The sequence below is a fragment of the Panthera onca genome, chromosome C2 (genome assembly GCF_046562875.1).
Source record: "Panthera onca isolate mPanOnc1 chromosome C2, mPanOnc1 haplotype 2, whole genome shotgun sequence".
NCBI lineage: Eukaryota > Metazoa > Chordata > Mammalia > Carnivora > Felidae > Panthera > Panthera onca.
In genome coordinates, this window is record NC_138347.1 from 122,316,492 (window position 1) to 122,334,343 (window position 17,852).

Here is a 17,852-nt window from a genome sequence, read left to right on the forward strand (position 1 = left end):
ATCTCAATGTGGAAATACCTCCAAGACATACTGTTAAGGGAAGTTAATAAGAAATATATTTTAAGGGAAGCAAATCACAGAACAATATATACAAAGTGATCTTATTTAAAAATTACATATATTTGTACATCTGCATGGAAAATTTCTGGAAGAGTATCTGTCAAACAGCTCACAGTGTTCTCTCTGGAGGTGAGAAAAGAGAACTTCACTTGAAGCCGCTTTCAGTATAGTTTGATTGTTTTCCAGTGAGCATGTATTAATTTTAATCATAGAAACAAGAAAGCTGAATTTGCACCCACACCTGCCATGAACTAAGCCATTAAGACCACTGCCCAGAAACCAAGAACTAAATGCATTAATCTCGGCTCAGTGCTCAGTGTTTGTTTATGGAGAGAGATGTCTCAGTACTTGATGCTGAGGAAGGTATATTAATGATGTACATACCTGATGTCTTGGGAGGCAAAAACCTCTTACCTATGCTTTTAATGTTGACTTTTATCCAAAATATTTACTTTTATCAAGAGACGTTTCCAACTGATTTTTAAAACATCTTCTGATTCACTTTTGGTTTTAAATCTTCAAGCTGTGTTTAGCAGTCCTAATTCAAATATACCGTGAGTGGAAGCAAAAACCAACTGATTAGGTCTAAGTACTCAAGAGACAGCACGATTTTCAGCAATGAAAGGAGCTGTGTAAATGGATTTCAAACCAGTCCAAGGCCACTAGCTGTGCATGTCCTCTGGGCCCCATGCGCAGCCTGCAGCTGGGCCACGGGTCCTGGCCTCTTTTCTCTTTTCTCGCATGTACTGGAGAGTTTTCTAATTTGCAACATTTTTACTTATACCAACAACAACAAAAGGATACATTTCTAAAATACCGGAACTTACTTGAAAAGACCCATAGGTACAAACCATGACTTGTATGTACGAGTATTCTTCAAAAATTTATTTATAGAAATGGACGTAGGTATCCAAAGGCAACATTAGACAAAAACAAAAAGTTTGGAATGCCAACGACACAGGAAAGTCTCACCTGCACTTTACATTTCTTCACAAGGAACTAGCACCATTTTAGTTCAGAAACCACAGATTTCATTATAATTGCTTCTAATATATAAAATACCTTATAAAGCTTATTTAACTATCTAGTAACAAAGTTCTTCCAAAAACTTATTTAAAAATCAGTTAGAATTTACCATTTGAAATTGACAAAAATGGTTTAAAAACTGATCTAATTCTAGGGCTGCTCAAAGGGAATGGGCCATAATTAGTTTTACTGGAAGAAAGTGCCTGAATTCAGCTTCTGGCTTTCCTTCTAACCACCAAGCAGGTACAGTAAATTGAATATCACATAGGAATAAGAGCACATCTAAAACTGGCCTTAGAAAATATTTTCCCAGACTATAAAAATACTAAATGGAATACAAAAATCTCAGCATATACAGCAAAGAGACTACAGCAGACAAATATTTAAAACATACTTAAAACTATCATCTACCACGATCATCATGAACATCAAGTATTATTCTAACAATTTTTCTATGATTCATTCGGATTTGATATTTACTTCCCCTCAAGTTTTATTGTAACACCAGATATAGACCAAATTCGGTGTGTCTAGTGGAGGTTACTGGAGGCACCACTGAATAATTCTCTGCGTTCAATTGCTTCTTAAAGCGCTGAAAGTGCAAACTGTATAGAGGAGCCAGTTTTCTGAGGTCAGGGGTCAGCACACTGCAGCCCATGAACACAGCCACACTCGTCTGGCTATGTGCTGTCTGTGGGTGCTTTCGTGTTCCAAGAGCAGAGCTGAACAGTGAGGACTGTATGTGGCCTTTGGGTCCTCAAAGTCTGAAATCTTTACTATCTGGCCCTGTGCCGAAAAAATTTGCCGACCCCTATTTCAGATAAATCACTTCAGGAAATGTTTTCTTGAAGTTAGGACAAGGTAAAATTGTCCCAGGTGAAGAAAATGCGGGCTGAGGTTTGCTGGTTCCATCATATAGTACCATGGCGGATCAAAATAATATACATGTGGATCGCCAACTTTGAGTATTGAATTATTATTCTGGTGTTGTAAGCAAAGTCTGGCTCTGATAAAAGTACCTTCCCTTTCTCTGTGAACTGGCCATTACGTACCAAGTAACTAACTCGTGTACCCAATTATAGCGACGTACTTACTGTTCAACCCAACCATCTACGTGGCTCTAAAACACAATTTCTAGCCTTTATAAATCAATAATCTTAAACCCTTGGCAACAGACAGAACTAGAAGCAGACCCTTCCCATCCCTCTCTATTGGCATAGATTCTATGAGCACTGTGCTGCTCACCTTTTAGAATCCTTCCCTGTGACATGCATCATAATAATTAGTACTAGTACTACTCCCCAGGCCCACAAACATGTCCCTTTTGACAAAGCGGACTAGGTTTTCTAGGGGGCACATGGGCTTGGAAGAATGCTTGTGGTGGTCCTGGCAAAAAGAGGTGTGGAACGTGACATCAACACCATTATAAAGAATCCGGACAGAATGCTCACTGGGCTTTTCTCTGTCTTGCCAGAGCTCAAAGATCAACCTGGCTGCAAACCTTGGGAATCTGGCTTCCATAAGGCCCAAGGCACTGAGAACTGGTGACAGGGTGACATCGTGAGCAGAGTAGAGGGCGAAGACCTCTTCTTTCCTGCCCTCCACGGCACGCTGCATCCGGGTGACGGTCTGATTGAGGATGGGGTGGGCGCCCAGGAGTGCATAGCCCAGATACAGTTTCTTCTCCCGCCTCTCTCTCTCGTCCTCTATCTGATGTGTCTTGATCACCTTGAAGTGCTCCATGTCAATACAGCCATTTCTGGTGCACGGGAAGCTGACGTTGTGGCAGAAGTGGCAGAGCATGGAGTCTATGGGGTTGGCCGCTCGAAGCTGTTTGGTGGGGACATCCACGATCCTGGCCATGTCCTCGTAGGTCCTCTCCAGCTGGCTGTTTTTCAAACGTAAGAGGTATTGGCGACGCTGTTCCTTTTCCAGATACTGGTTTCTCAGGGGACAATAGCAGTTTCCGGAGCAGAAGAGAGCACTTGGCTGGTGCCTAAAATGAATCTTCTTCCAGTCAAAATCGGGGAGAAAACCATAAAGCAAGGCCAGCCCACTCTGGAGCGTCCGGCTTTTCCCAGTGGTCTCCAAGTAAAGTTGGTCTGTGGACCAGTTATTCGGCAGGAGTTTGTGTTTCTTTAGATAGATGTCCCTCAGCAGCTGGCCATTCTGCAAATGCTGCACGACTCCTGAAACAAAGGGACACGAGCTGCCCTCACTACTAGCTCAGCAGAAGGAGTAGCAAAGGGAAGTCAAGTCTGTGGCCAACTCTACAATGCTTTAAATCAGTGCCTGAGAATATAACCAAAACCATCCCCCAGCGTGTGGAAGCTCCATCAGCTCGTGAAGGGAGCCCCTTGGGGTTATCATCCATGAAGGGATGGGCAGAGCTGGGGAGCACCAATCCCTCCCTTCTTGCCCAGCCCCTTCCCTGGGAAGGGGCATCGTGACTGGTGGGCCTCAGAAGGCAGGAAATGCCCTGCTGGTAGACGTCAAGGCTGTAATTGGCATGGGCCTAAGGAGAGCTTTCTCCAACCTGCCCAAGGACACAGCATTCTTTAGTATGCAGTGAGGGCCCATGGGAATCACTCAGGTAAAGAGAAAAAGTTGCTTGCTGGCTCCCTAGTCCCCTCACTGCCGGGGAGTTCTCTCCCTCATTCTCCCTACTCTCCCAAGCGAAGGCTCTCTGATAACCTTCTAGCAGCATTCCGTCTAATCCTGCCGCAGGGTTACCAGCTCATCAAGGATATTTTGTCTGCACAGATATGGAATGATTGCTCAGATACCGGATAGAATACTTGAAAAAAAGCAAAGTGCAGAACAGTACATTTATTATAGCCCTTTTAAATAAAAATGAGGGAAAAGTAAGAATGTATATTTGTAGTTTTGCATAAACTACAGAATGTGTCTGTGTTTTGCATAAAGAACCTTTGGAAGGACATGCAAGAAACTAATACCAATGGTTACCTGGGGATGACAGGGGCACAGAAATGGGATAAATGGAACATAGGAACAAAAATTTTAAATTTACCTGTTAACTAAAAGTTTAACAAGTTTTATTTTTGAACCACCACAGTATGGTAACACATTATCTTGAAAAAAAAAAAAAGAAAAGCCTTATCTTCAAACAGAAAACAATCTGCAAGCTCACCCTCCAAGCAGTAGGATGTAGGGGTGATGGAATCTCAGCAACAGATATGAATTCTCAGAGAGGGTAAGCCACATGCAGGCCCCATGACCAGTTCATGACCAATGTCACTTATTCAGATGCCCAAATGATATGAAAACCTGAGACAACTCAAGGCTGAGGTGCGTGAGACAGAGGGAACTGCTTTGGCCCGGGAAGGGGAACAGCTCAGGAAAGTATCACGAAGGGTGTCTGGGTCCCGTTCTGAAGGAAGAATATCGAGGGAATTCCTTCAGAGATCGGCGCTGACACAGGTCTTAGGCATTTATTTCCAAAATGATTTGCATAAAGAGGCAAACCATGAGTGACAAAGATTAAGAATCTGTGTCTGGCCCCAATTCACCTCTGGGTCTACCTATGCCTAGGCTACATACATCAAGGCTGAGTGCTTCCCACATGCCAGATCTTTCTCCTTTCATCCTCACAAAAACCTGATAAAGAAGGCATATTATCATCATACCCAATTTCCTTATTTTACAGCTGAAGAAGCCGAGCTGTTAAGTGGCAGAGTTGGAACTCAAGACCCCCAATATCCCCGCAGGCCCAACCTCACCCTCCTAGTCCCTGCTCACAGTGCCTTCTCCCTGCATTTTCATGAAGAAATACTATGTTCTAGCCATTTAGGGTCTCTTATCCTCTCCCAACATATATCTCTTCATGGCTTTGTTCATGCCCTTCCCCTTGCTCTGCCTAGAGAAATCCTCATCCAGTCTCTACCTCCAATACTGCCTTCTCTGTAGTCTTCCTTCCTCCTCCTCCAGGTCAGATCAAGAATTCCTTCCTGGGACACCTGGATGGCTCAGTTGGTTGAGCGTCTGACACTCGGTTTCGGTTCAGGTCATGATCTCACGGCTCGTGAGTTTGAGCCCCGCATCCGGCTCTGTGCTAACAGTACAGAGCCTGCTTGGGATTCTCTCTCTCCCTCTCTTTCTGCTCTCTCTTTCAAAATAAATAAGCTTAAAAAAAATTCCTTCCTGTTCCAATTTGTCACTGGATCTCCAGGGCTTGAGCTGTAATCACTGAGCCTAGCGTAGGCTGGCACCGTGCTAGGCATTTTACACACGCTAATCTCGCTCACCGCCTCACCGGCCCTGTCGGGCGGACGTCAACGGTCCCGTTTCACAGGCCTGTGCACTCTACAGCCCTGGGTCTACTCTGTAGGACCGTGCAGCTTGCAGCAGCATGGTGAGCTGCCTTCTTGCGCGCTGTCCCATGGCAGCTGCAGGTTCCTTTAGGACAAGCCGGGGAGCATCTACTCATCCAGCCACTCCTCTCTCCTACACTCAGCAGCTGCCAAAGCGTCTTGAATAGAGTAGGCACTAATGATCAATCTTATATAGTTACTGTGGGGGTGCCAAAAGTGCGTTATAAATGGTTATTCTAACATCTATATATTTTTAACGAAATTTAAAATAGAAGATAAAAGTGAGCATTAAAAAAGAGAATAAGGGAACAGGAACAAACAGTACTGAGAAAATGATTTCTAGAGTAATGTTGATTTAGAAAACGATGTAGATAATAGACCAATTGAGAAGAGAGGTCAGAATGAACAATTGTCTCTAAGTGTGTAAGGGCCACCTCCCCCAACCTCTTTTCAGGGAACAGCCCCTGGATCTAGTGGCTGGGCCCCCACTGCTCAAAGCCTAGTCACCCTGACCTCCTAGCCAGCTGATGGGCACTGACCCTGAAGGACCCCATCAGACACACACTCTCGCTCTCTCTCTCTCTCAAGAATTTGGACTTGGGGCACTCAGTAGTCGGGTGAACATCTGACTCTTGATTTTGGGTCAGGTCATGATCCCAGGGTTGTGGGAATGAGCCCTGTGTCTGGCTCCATGCTGAGTATGGAACCTGCTAGAGATTCTCTTTCTCTCCCCTCTAACCCCTCTCCCCTGCTCGTGCTTTCTCTCTAAAATTAAAAAAAAAAAAGAGGACACCCATGAGGGAAAAAAAGAATTTGGACTTGCAGTTCATCTCTGGGTGTGGCTAAGACTGTCACTCTGTGGACAGAGCAAAACCACAGAAGCTGGGACAGACAGCTTTTTTTATTCCTGGTTCCAGTCTCTGGAGGCCTGGTCATATTCTTGCCCTTAAATCTAAGTCTGTGAATCACCCTGAATCCTTACAATAAATGTACCTCTTTATTTATTTATTTTTTTAATTTTTTTTTTTTTAACATTTTTATTTATTTTTGAGACGGGGAGAGACAGAGCATGAACAGGGGAGGGTCAGAGAGAGGGAGACACAGAATCTGAAACAGACTCCAGGCTCTGAGCCGTCAGCACAGAGCCCGACGCGGGGCTCGAACTCACGGACCGCGAGATCATGACCTGAGCCGAAGTCGGCCGCTTAACCGACTGAGCCACCCAGGCGCCCCTAAATGTACCTCTTTAGCTTGAGTTAGTTTCTGTTGCTTGCAACCAGAGAGTGTGACCAGTGGTTCTCAGCAAGCATGGCTCTGGTCTCAGGGAGCGTTTGAGGGTTGAGTTGTCACAATAATGTGGGGAAGAACATTCTTGATACTTAGTGGGTGGGGGCCACGGAGCTAGACAGTCTCCACAAGGAACTGTTCTCTGTCCCACATAACTTTTGTGTACCACAAAATATTCCCGCACATGAAAGACCTGTTAAAATACTTTAGCCTACAACCTGTTTCTTTGTGTCATAAATATAAAACCATTTTTACATACCATTAACATCCACTGATTTTTTCCAGATATGCAATATAAATTAAGGGACGTCTGATCTTAACTTTGATCAGAACTTGCCAAAAAAATCATGTCCCAAAACATGGTTTTAGAGTCCCTGGTGTAATATCCCTCAGTCAGACTGCATTTACAACTGTCACAGTTGTCACAGTTGTCCGCATAAATAACCGACTGTGTCATTCTATTTGCTAGTGTGGGTGTGCTCAAGCTTTTATATTGAGACATAAAATTATATAACAAATTCATTTCCTTTTGTTTCTTCTTTATATTATAGTTAGGGTATCTGATATAATTGCCCTTCTTTAAAATAGGTCATATTATATTTGAATTTCACTTCAGGATGGTTAAAGGAGCACCACAAAATACCTGTTAACAAAAAGGGGTGCTTGGTCTGATAGGATGAGAACTCCTGTTTTAAACTACTACGGGCCTGGGGTGCCTGGGATTCTCTCTCTCCCTCTCTCTCTGCCCCTCCCACACCTGAGCACACACTCTCTCTCAAATAAATAAACTTTAAAAAATATGTGACAAATCCACAGGGCCAACCATAGGACAGAGACCTTCCTTCCATCAAAGCTGAGGTCCTACAGTACTGGTGGGACAAGGCAACAACATGGCCGGAAGGTTCTCCCGATTCTTCCAAAAAGACTGGTGACCATGCAAAAGGTCCTTTGAGATCCCAGACTGAAGTAGGAAGAAACCAGAACCTAGTGGAGGATTCCCAGTTCCTTCTCTTCTCAACAGAGGTGACCCCACAGTTAACTCACCAACCTAACATGACAATGAACTGGCTGTGTAGTGGTATGAACAGGGCTACAGAGAGAAAGATGGGCTTCTGTGAGGAACACTCTCAGCCAGACAAACTCCGTGCCCACTGGGGATCTGCCATATGTGTTTGTTCCCGAGATCTCTCCCATCCAAACTTAATCAGGTTATTTTCTTTGAAGTATCGAAGGACATGGGATTGGTTACAGAAATTATGGCCCAGCAAGAGTGGGATAATAGGCAGACATCAGAAATGATGCTGTTAAAAAATAATATAGAAACAGGGAGATGAATCATAAGAGACTCTTGAATACAGAGAACAAACTGAGGGTTGCCGGAGGGGTTTTGGGTCGGGGGATGGGCTAAATGGGCAAGGGGCATTAAGGAGGATACTTGCTGGAATGAGCACTGGGTGTTATAAGTAGGTGATGAATCACTAAATTCTATTCCTGAAATCATTATTACACCATATGTTAACTAACGTGGATTTAAATTTAAAAAAAAAAAAAAAGAAATGATGTTGTTGACAAATATTTATTGACAGGGAAAGACTATCACAATGTACTGTTAAACGAAAAGGTGAGTTACAAAACACTGTGTTTAGTAAGCTACCACTGTGTGTGCATAAGCATGCACATAAACGAAAGAAAACAGGATACTGATTTCTTCAGTGGACGAGGGTTATGGGTACTTTACGTTTTTCTTCCTTTTGCTTGCTGTCTTTCCTAACTTCTCTTCCATTGACTATACTGCTTTTGCAATATAAAAAGGGTTATTTTTAATTTTTACAAATCGTGAGTGTAGAGACGTTGGTGGACTCAGAGCTGCTTGAGGTACTAGCCCTTATTCACTCCCGTGAGCCTAGAGCCTAGCCCAGGCGCATCTGCTCCGATGTACGCCAAATGGAGGAGCACACAGGAGAAGGAATGAGCAAATGGCCGCTGTGCATACCTGTCTGCGTGAGCTCGCCCATCTCACACAGTGCGTGATTGGGGTAAAGCGGCAGGGAGTGCAGGGGGCTTTCGAAAGAGGCTCCGGATCCTTTTGACATGTGACTAACGAAAGCTTCCAGTTTAGGGTGATACGGTTTCCTAAAGAGACAACACAGAGAATTAGTGGTCACCGTGCTCCAAAACGGTCCACAAGGGTTTCAACCCCAGTCAGCAAAATCTCAGGTGTGGCATGCCCTGCTCACCCACTGTCATAGGTACTGGCTTAATCACTTCTAAATTCCAGTACCATTATTATGTGACCACTGACGTTCCACAAGGCCAGCCTGAGCCCCTAACCTCTGCTGAAGCAGCCATCATTCCCAGCACTATGGGTGTCACCTTTGCCCTCCACCACCCAGATCCCCAACCTGCGCCCCTCCCGTTTCCCTCCCCAGGCGGCTACGGAATCCCACCGGGTAGTCACGTCCAGGCTGGGAACCCTTCTTGACTTCTCCCTCCCCTGCTCCCACACATGCCATCTGCCACCCAATCCTGCAGACGTGTCCTCCTGGGGCTTCTCTACCCCCCCCTTCTCCTGCATCCCTGCAGCCACGACCTGCAGCTTTTGTCTGTATGGCACGGGCTCCTCTTTGGTCTACTTTAGCCTAATCTTGCTCGTCTAATCTTGCCTTTTTCACAGCCGGGGATCGACCTAAAGGCAAGGCCGACTGTCCCTGCTCTTGTTCACTGCCATCTTCCCATGGAAGCGGTGTGTGGCCCATCTGCCTGTTCCAACCCTACCTCACTTGAAGTTCAGGGCTCCCCACCCTCTCCATTCTAATGCTGGGCTCTGGTCACACGCAACCAACTGCCTCCTGTACCGCCAACATATCTTGTTTTTTCATGCTTCCAACACTTTCCACATGCTGCCCCTTCCTCCTAGCAAACCTACCTCAACCCGCCCCTCAGTAATCCTTAACTGACCTCGGGGAAAATCTCCTTTCAAGAAAATTAACTGATTAAGGTAACCAAGATCGCCATAGTTCTCTACAGTTCACATTGCATTTTGCACATACAGTATTTCATTTCATGGGAGGGTGGTTATGAAGAGCTAAAAAACATCTTTTTTTGGTAATATCTGACATCATTTATATTTTTGCCATGAAGTACATGGGTAAATCAAGATTTATCTTTTTAACGGCTGATATACAATTTCCCTGAATAATGAAATGACCTGTGAATGTATATCCATTCTCCAGCTGAACAGAAGTGAACAGATAAGACTAGTTCCCAGCTAAGCTAAAGCAGCATGAAAAGGAAGCAAGGATAAATTGTCCCGATGGCAGACCTCTCTTGTCTGAAAGCCCAGTTAACTTTGACAATGCTTTTAAAGTAACTACTAAAATGCTTCTATTATCTTTCAAAAACATAACGCTAAAAAAAAGTCCATCTTTAAAAAAATGTTTTAAAATTAGAGAATGCTGATTGGTCCGGAAGATGGCGGCGTAGGAGGACGCGGGGCTCACAGCGCGTCCTGCCGATCATTTAGATTCCACCTACACCTGCCTAAAGAACCCAGAAAACCGCCAGAGGATTAGCAGAAGGGAGTCTCCGGAGTCAAGCGCAGACGAGAGGCCCACGGAAGAGGGTAGGAAGGGCGGCGAGGCGGTGCGCGCTCCACGGACTGGCGGGAGGGAGCCGGGGCGGAGGGGCGGCTCGCCGGCCAAGCAGAGCCCCCGAGTCTGGCTGGCAAAAGCGGAGGGGCCGGACGGACTGTGTTCCGACAGCAAGCGCGACTTAGCGTCTGGGAGGTCATAAGTGAACAGCTCTTCTCGGAAAGCGGGAAGGCTGGAGGACAAAGGGAGGGAGAGCTGCTGAGCCCCCGGACGGCAGAGCTCAGCTTGGCGGGGAACAAAGGCGCACGCCAGCGCCATCTCCCCCGCCCATCCCCCAGCCAAAATCCCAAAGGGAACCAGTTCCTGCCAGGGAACTTGCTCGCTCCGCGCAAACACCCAACTCTGTGCTTCTGCGGAGCCAAACCTCCGGCAGCGGATCTGACTCCCTCCCGCTGCCACAGGGCTCCTCCTGAAGTGGATCACCTAAGGAGAAGCGAGCTAAGCCTGCCCCTCCAGCCCCCGTGCACCTTGCCTACCCACCCCAGCTAATACGCCAGATCCCCAGCAACACAAGCCTGGCAGTGTGCAAGTAGCCCAGACGGGACACGCCACCCCACAGTGAATCCCGCCCCTAGGAGAGGGGAAGAGAAGGCACACACCAGTCTGACTGTGGCCCCAGCAGTGGGCTGGGGGCAGACATCGGGTCGGACTGCGGCCCCGCCCACTAACTCCAGTTATACACCACAGCACAGGGGAAGTGCACTGCAGGTCCTCACCACGCCAGGGACTCTCCAAAATGACCAAACGGAAGAATTCCCCTCAGAAGAATCTCCAGGAAATAACAACAGCTAATGAACTGATCAAAAAGGATTTAAATAATATAACAGAAAGTGAATTTAGAATAATAGTCATAAAATTAATCGCTGGGCTTGAAAACAGTATACAGGACAGCAGAGAATCTCTTGCCACAAAGATCGAGGGACTAAGGAACAGTCACGAGGAGTTGAAAAACGCTTTAAACGAATTGCAAAACAAAATGGAATCCACGATGGCTCGGCTTGAAGAGGCAGAGGAGAGAATAGGTGAACTAGAAGATAAAGTTATGGAGAAAGAGGAAGCTGAAAGAAAGAGAGATAAAAAAATCCAGGAGTATGAGGGGAAAATTAGAGAACTAAGTGATACACTAAAAAAAAATAATATACGCATAATTGGTATCCCAGAGGAGGAAGAGAGAGGGAAGGGTGCTGAAGGGGTACTTGAACAAATTATAGCTGAGAACTTCCCTGAACTGGGGAAGGAAAAAGGCATTGAAATCCAAGAGGCACAGAGAACTCCCTTCAGACGTAACTTGAATCGATCTTCTGCACGACATATCATAGTGAAACTGGCAAAATACAAGGATAAAGAGAAAATTCTGAAAGCAGCAAGGGATAAACGTGCCCTCACATATAAAGGGAGACCTATAAGACTCGTGACTGATCTCTCCTTTGAAACTTGGCAGGCCAGAAAGGCTTGGCACGATATCTACAGTGTGCTAAACAGAAAAAATATGCAGCCGAGAATCCTTTATCCAGCAAGTCTGTCATTTAGAATAGAAGGAGAGATAAAGGTCTTCCCAAACAAACAAAAACTGAAGGAATTTGTCACCACGAAACCAGCCCTACAAGAGATCCTAAGGGGGATCCTGTGAGACAAAGTACCAGAGACATCACTACAAGCATAAAACATACAGACATCACAATGACTCTAAACCCATATCTTTCTATAATAACACTGAATGTAAATGGATTAAATGCGCCAACTAAAAGACATAGGGTATCAGAATGGATAAAAAAACAAGACCCATCTATTTGCTGTCTACAAGAGACACATTTCAGATCTGAGGACACCTTTAGATTGAGAGTGAGGGGATGGAGAACTATTTATCATGCTCCTGGAAGCCAAAAGAAAGCTGGAGTAGCCATACTTATATCAGACAAACTAGACTTTAAATTAAAGGCTGTAACAAGAGATGAAGAAGGGCATTATATAATAATCACAGGGTCTATCCACCAGGAAGAGCTAACTATTATAAATGTCTATGCGCCAAATACCCGAGCCCCCAGATATATAAAACAATTACTCATAAACATAAGCAACCTTATTGATAAGAATGTGGTCATTGCAGGGGACTTTAACACCCCACTTACAGAAATGGATAGATCATCTAGACACACAGTCAATAAAGAAACAAGGGCCCTGAATGATACATTGGATCAGATGGACTTGACAGATATATTTAGAACTCTGCATCCCAAAGCAACAGAATATACTTTCTTCTCGAGTGCACATGGAACATTCTCCAAGATAGATCATATACTGGGTCACAAAACAGCCCTTCATAAGTTTACAAGAATTGAAATTATACCATGCATACTTTCAGACCACAATGCTATGAAGCTTGAAATCAACCACAGGAAAAAGTCTGGAAAACCTCCAAAAGCATGGAGGTTAAAGAACACCCTACTAACGAATGAGTGGGTCAACCAGGCAATTAGAGAAGAAATAAAAACATATATGGAAACAAACGAAAATGAAAATACAACAATCCAAACGCTTTGGGATGCAGCGAAGGCAGTCCTGAGAGGAAAATACATTGCAATCCAGGCCTATCTCAAGAAACAAGAAAAATCCCAAATACAAAATCTAACAGCACACCTAAAGGAAATAGAAGCAGAACAGCAAAGGCAGCCTAAACCCAGCAGAAGAAGAGAAATAATAAAGATCAGAGCAGAAATAAACAATATAGAATCTAAAAAAACTGTAGAGCAGATCAACGAAACCAAGAGTTGGTTTTTTGAAAAAATAAACAAAATTGACAAACCTCTAGCCAGGCTTCTCAAAAAGAAAAGGGAGATGACCCAAATAGATAAAATCATGAATGAAAATGGAATGATTACAACCAATCCCTCAGAGATACAAACAATTATCAGGGAATACTATGAAAAATTATATGCCAGCAAATTGGACAACCTGGAAGAAATGGACAAATTTCTAAACACCCACACTCTTCCAAAACTCAATCAGGAGGAAATAGAAAGCTTGAACAGACCCATAACCAGCGAAGAAATTGAATCGGTTATCAAAAATCTCCCAACAAATAAGAGTCCAGGACCAGATGGCTTCCCAGGGGAGTTCTACCAGACATTTAAAGCAGAGATAATACCTATCCTTCTCAAGCTATTCCAAGAAATAGAAAGGGAAGGAAAACTTCCAGACTCATTCTATGAAGCCAGTATTACTTTGATTCCTAAACCAGACAGAGACCCAGTAAAAAAAGAGAACTACAGGCCAATATCCCTGATGAATATGGATGCAAAAATTCTTAATAAGATACTAGCTAATCGAATTCAACAGCATATAAAAAGAATTATTCACCATGATCAAGTGGGATTCATTCCTGGGATGCAGGGCTGGTTCAACATTCGCAAATCGATCAACGTGATACATCACATTAACAAAAAAAAAGAGAAGAACCATATGATCCTGTCAATCGATGCAGAAAAGGCCTTTGACAAAATCCAGCACCCTTTCTTAATAAAAACCCTTGAGAAAGTCGGGATAGAAGGAACATACTTAAAGATCATAAAGGCCATTTATGAAAAGCCCACAGCTAACATCATCCTCAACGGGGAAAAACTGAGAGCTTTTTCCCTGAGATCAGAAACACGACAGGGATGCCCACTGTCACCGCTGCTGTTTAACATAGTGCTGGAAGTTCTAGCCTCAGCAATCAGACAACAAAAGGAAATCAAAGGCATCAAAATTGGCAAAGATGAAGTCAAGCTTTCGCTTTTTGCAGATGACATGATATTATACATGGAAAATCCGATAGACTCCACCAAAAGTCTGCTAGAACTGATACATGAATTCAGCAAAGTTGCAGGATACAAAATCAATGTGCAGAAATCAGTTGCATTCTTATACACTAACAATGAAGCAACAGAAAGACAAATGAAGAAACTGATCCCATTCACAATTGCACCAAGAAGCATAAAATACCTAGGAATAAATCTAACCAAAGATGTAAAAGATCTGTATGCTGAAAACTATAGAAAGCTTATGCAGGTAATTGAAGAAGATATAAAGAAATGGAAAGACATTCCCTGCTCATGGATTGGAAGAATAAATATTGTCAAAATGTCAATACTACCCAAAGCTATCTACACATTCAATGCAATCCCAATCAAAATTGCACCAGCATTCTTCTCGAAACTAGAACAAGCAATCCTAAAATTCATATGGAACCACAAAAGGCCCCGAATAGCCAAAGTAATTTTGAAGAAGACCAAAGCAGGAGGCATCACAATCCCAGACTTTAGCCTCTACTACAAAGCTGTCATCATCAAGACAGCATGGTATTGGCATAAAAACAAACACATAGACCAATGGAATAGAATAGAAACCCCAGAACTAGACCCACAAACGTATGGCCAACTCATCTTTGACAAAGCAGGAAAGAACATCCAATGGAAAAAAGACAGTCTCTTTAACAAATGGTGCTGGGAGAACTGGACAGCAACATGCAGAAGGTTGAAACTAGACCACTTTCTCACACCATTCACAAAAATAAACTCAAAATGGATAAAGGACCTGAATGTGAGACAGGAAACCATCAAAACCTTAGAGGAGAAAGCAGGAAAAGACCTCTCTGACCTCAGCCGTAGCAATCTCTTACTCGGCACATCCCCAAAGGCAAGGGAATTAAAAGCAAAAGTGAATTACTGGGACCTTATGAAGATAAAAAGCTTCTGCACAGCAAAGGAAACAACCAACAAAACTAAAAGGCAACCAACGGAATGGGAAAAGATATTTGCAAATGACACATCGGACAAAGGGCTAGTATCCAAAATCTATAAAGAGCTCATCAAACTCCACACCCGAAAAACAAATAACCCAGTGAAGAAATGGGCAGAAAACATGAATAGACACTTCTCTAAAGAAGACATCCAGATGGCCAACAGGCACATGAAAAGATGTTCAACGTCGCTCCTTATCAGGGAAATACAAATCAAAACCACACTCAGATACCACCTCATGCCAGTCAGAGTGGCCAAAATGAAGAAATCAGGAGACTATAGATGCTGGAGAGGATGTGGAGAAACAGGAACCCTCTTGCACTGTTGGTGGGAATGCAAATTGGTGCAGCCGCTCTGGAAAGCAGTGTGGAGGTTCCTCAGAAAATTAAAAATAGACCTACCCTATGACCCAGCAATAGCACTGCTAGGAATTTATCCAAGGGATACAGGAGTACTGATGCATAGGGGCACCTGTACCCCAATGTTTATAGCAGCACTCTCAACAATAGCCAAATTATGGAAAGAGCCTAAATGTCCATCAACTGATGAATGGATAAAGAAATTGTGGTTTATATACACAATGGAATACTACGTGGCAATGAGAAAAAATGAAATATGGCCTTTTGTAGCAACATGGATGGAACTGGAGAGTGTGATGCTAAGTGAAATAAGCCATACAGAGAAAGACAGATACCATATGGTTTCACTCTTATGTGGATCCTGAGAAACGTAACAGAAACCCATGGGGGAGGGGAAGGAAAAAAAAAAAAAAGAGGTTAGAGTGGGAGAGAGCCAAAGCATAAGAGACTGTTAAAAACTGAGAACAAACTGAGGGTTGATGGGGGGTGGGAGGGAGGGCGGGGTGGGAGGGAGGGCAGGGTGGGTGATGGGTATTGAGGAGGGCACCTTTTGGGATGAGCACTGGGTGTTGTATGGAAACCAATTTGACAGTAAATTTCATATATTAAAAAAAAAAAACAAAAAAAAAAAACAAAAAAAAAAAAAATAAATAAAATTAGAGAATGCTGGGGCGCCTGGGTGGCTCAGTCTGTAAGGCTTCCGACTCTTGGGTTTTGGCTTAGGCCATGATGTCATGGTCCTAAGATGGAGCCCCCAGTTGGGCTCTGTACTGGGTCTGGAGCCTGCTTGCGATTCTCTCTCTCCCTCTCTCTGCCCCTCTTCCGTGTGTGTGTGTGTGTGTGTGTGTGTGTGTGTGTGTGTGTGTGTTCTCTCTAAACAAACAAACAAACAAACAAACTTTAAAATTAGAGAATGCTAATCCTAATAGTCTAATTATCCTGGATTGCTGCAGGGCATTGTGTCTTTTCATAAACACAGAGGGTATGTTGTTCCTCCTGAGGCTAAAACAGATAAACATTTGCAAACTGGGGAATAAGGTTTCCAGACTGACAATGAGGCTGCCAATATGAATCCACACAAACAAAGGCTAGCCATCAACAGGAGTCAAATGTTCTGTTCCAGGTCATTATTATGGGCTGGTGATTTTTGACGATCTGAGAAGGCTTTGCTGCCAATTTCAGGAATGAAATTTCACTACGGGCAGTGTTTGCAGAGCTGGTACAAGTTTTCAGGGCATCTGACTACTTAATGGCATGTTAATATCTAACTATACATATGAAAACTTGTTTTGGGTCTGGAAAGACAGGTGATTCATGGAAGAAAAACTTCATATACAGAAGAGATGGCAGATGGCTGGATCTTTTTAACAGGAAGAGGACCAGGTAACCTGAGTCCCAGGCCTGTCCTGGATCTGAATGACCAGGTCCTATCTGCCAAGGCCATGGCTCCACCCCTGCAGCCAAGAGGGTACCTAGTACGTGGCAGATACTCCAAAACACATGTGAATGAATTCAACTGGGAAGTGCCCCAACCTTAGATGCTTTATGAAAAGAATAAGCCTCCCATAATCTGTAGCAATGAATATGGCAAGTTCCTACAGTGGTTTATTAAAATATTCAGATTTCAATGGAAGTACTATGAGTGAAACTGCTAACTGTGCTAATTGTGATTCTCTTTGAGCAAACTATAGGTAGGCTCCTCTGAATCGTCTTCCCAACTAGGCCTCAACCTTTGGACTTCCATGTTCTTTTTGGACTTATGTCCCTCTTTGCATCACTCAGTTTTAGAAAACATCCTGCTAAGTCAATTTAGCCAGAGTCTCCTGCTCCTGATACCTGATCAAATTTCTCATCTCCCAGGTGATATCTGCTCACCCTGGTCTGCCTTCAGCAATCTCCTCACCCCTGAGGGTTCTCTTTAGTCATTTTCCATCCACTGACCCCCACCCTGATCCTTTGCTGTAAGTTTCCACTGCCCATGTTGTATTTGGATTTGAGCCCAGTTCTTCTTCTTCTTCTTTTTTTTTTTAATCTTTTTTAATGTTTACTTAGTTTTGAGAGAGACAGAGACAGAGTGCGAACAGGGGAGGGGCAGAGAGAGGGAGACACAGAATCTGAAACCGGCTCCAGGCTCTGAGCTGTCAGCCCAGAGCCCGACGCGGGGCTCGAACTCACAAGCCATGAGATCGTGACCTGAGCCGAAGTCGGACGCTTAACCAACTGAGCCACCCAGGTGCCCCAGCGCCCAGTTCTATGTTAAGGTCTCTGCTCTCCTACTGCATTAGTTCCTGGATAAAATCTGTTTTTACTACTACTACTGTCTGGTTCTGCTTTTTCTTTTAACAGTTGTACACTAAAATC

The 17,852-nt window shown here is 44.0% G+C and overlaps 1 protein-coding gene across 6 annotated transcripts in view; it reads right to left on the minus strand.

Moving 5' to 3' along the window:
• Positions 1-917: 917 nt before the first annotated feature.
• PXYLP1 (2-phosphoxylose phosphatase 1) overlaps positions 918-17,852 on the minus strand; it is a 78,020-nt gene continuing 61,085 nt past the window's right edge. For all 6 annotated transcript variants that reach the window (XM_060638800.3, XM_060638803.3, XM_060638801.3 and 3 more), the window contains 2 exons: positions 8,698-8,837; positions 918-3,275 (listed from right to left, as the gene is read on the minus strand). In XM_060638800.3, coding sequence (XP_060494783.1) covers positions 2,335-3,275; positions 8,698-8,837 — 1,081 coding nt within the window. In that variant the 3' untranslated portion in view covers positions 918-2,334. The remainder of the gene's footprint in view (positions 3,276-8,697; positions 8,838-17,852) is intronic.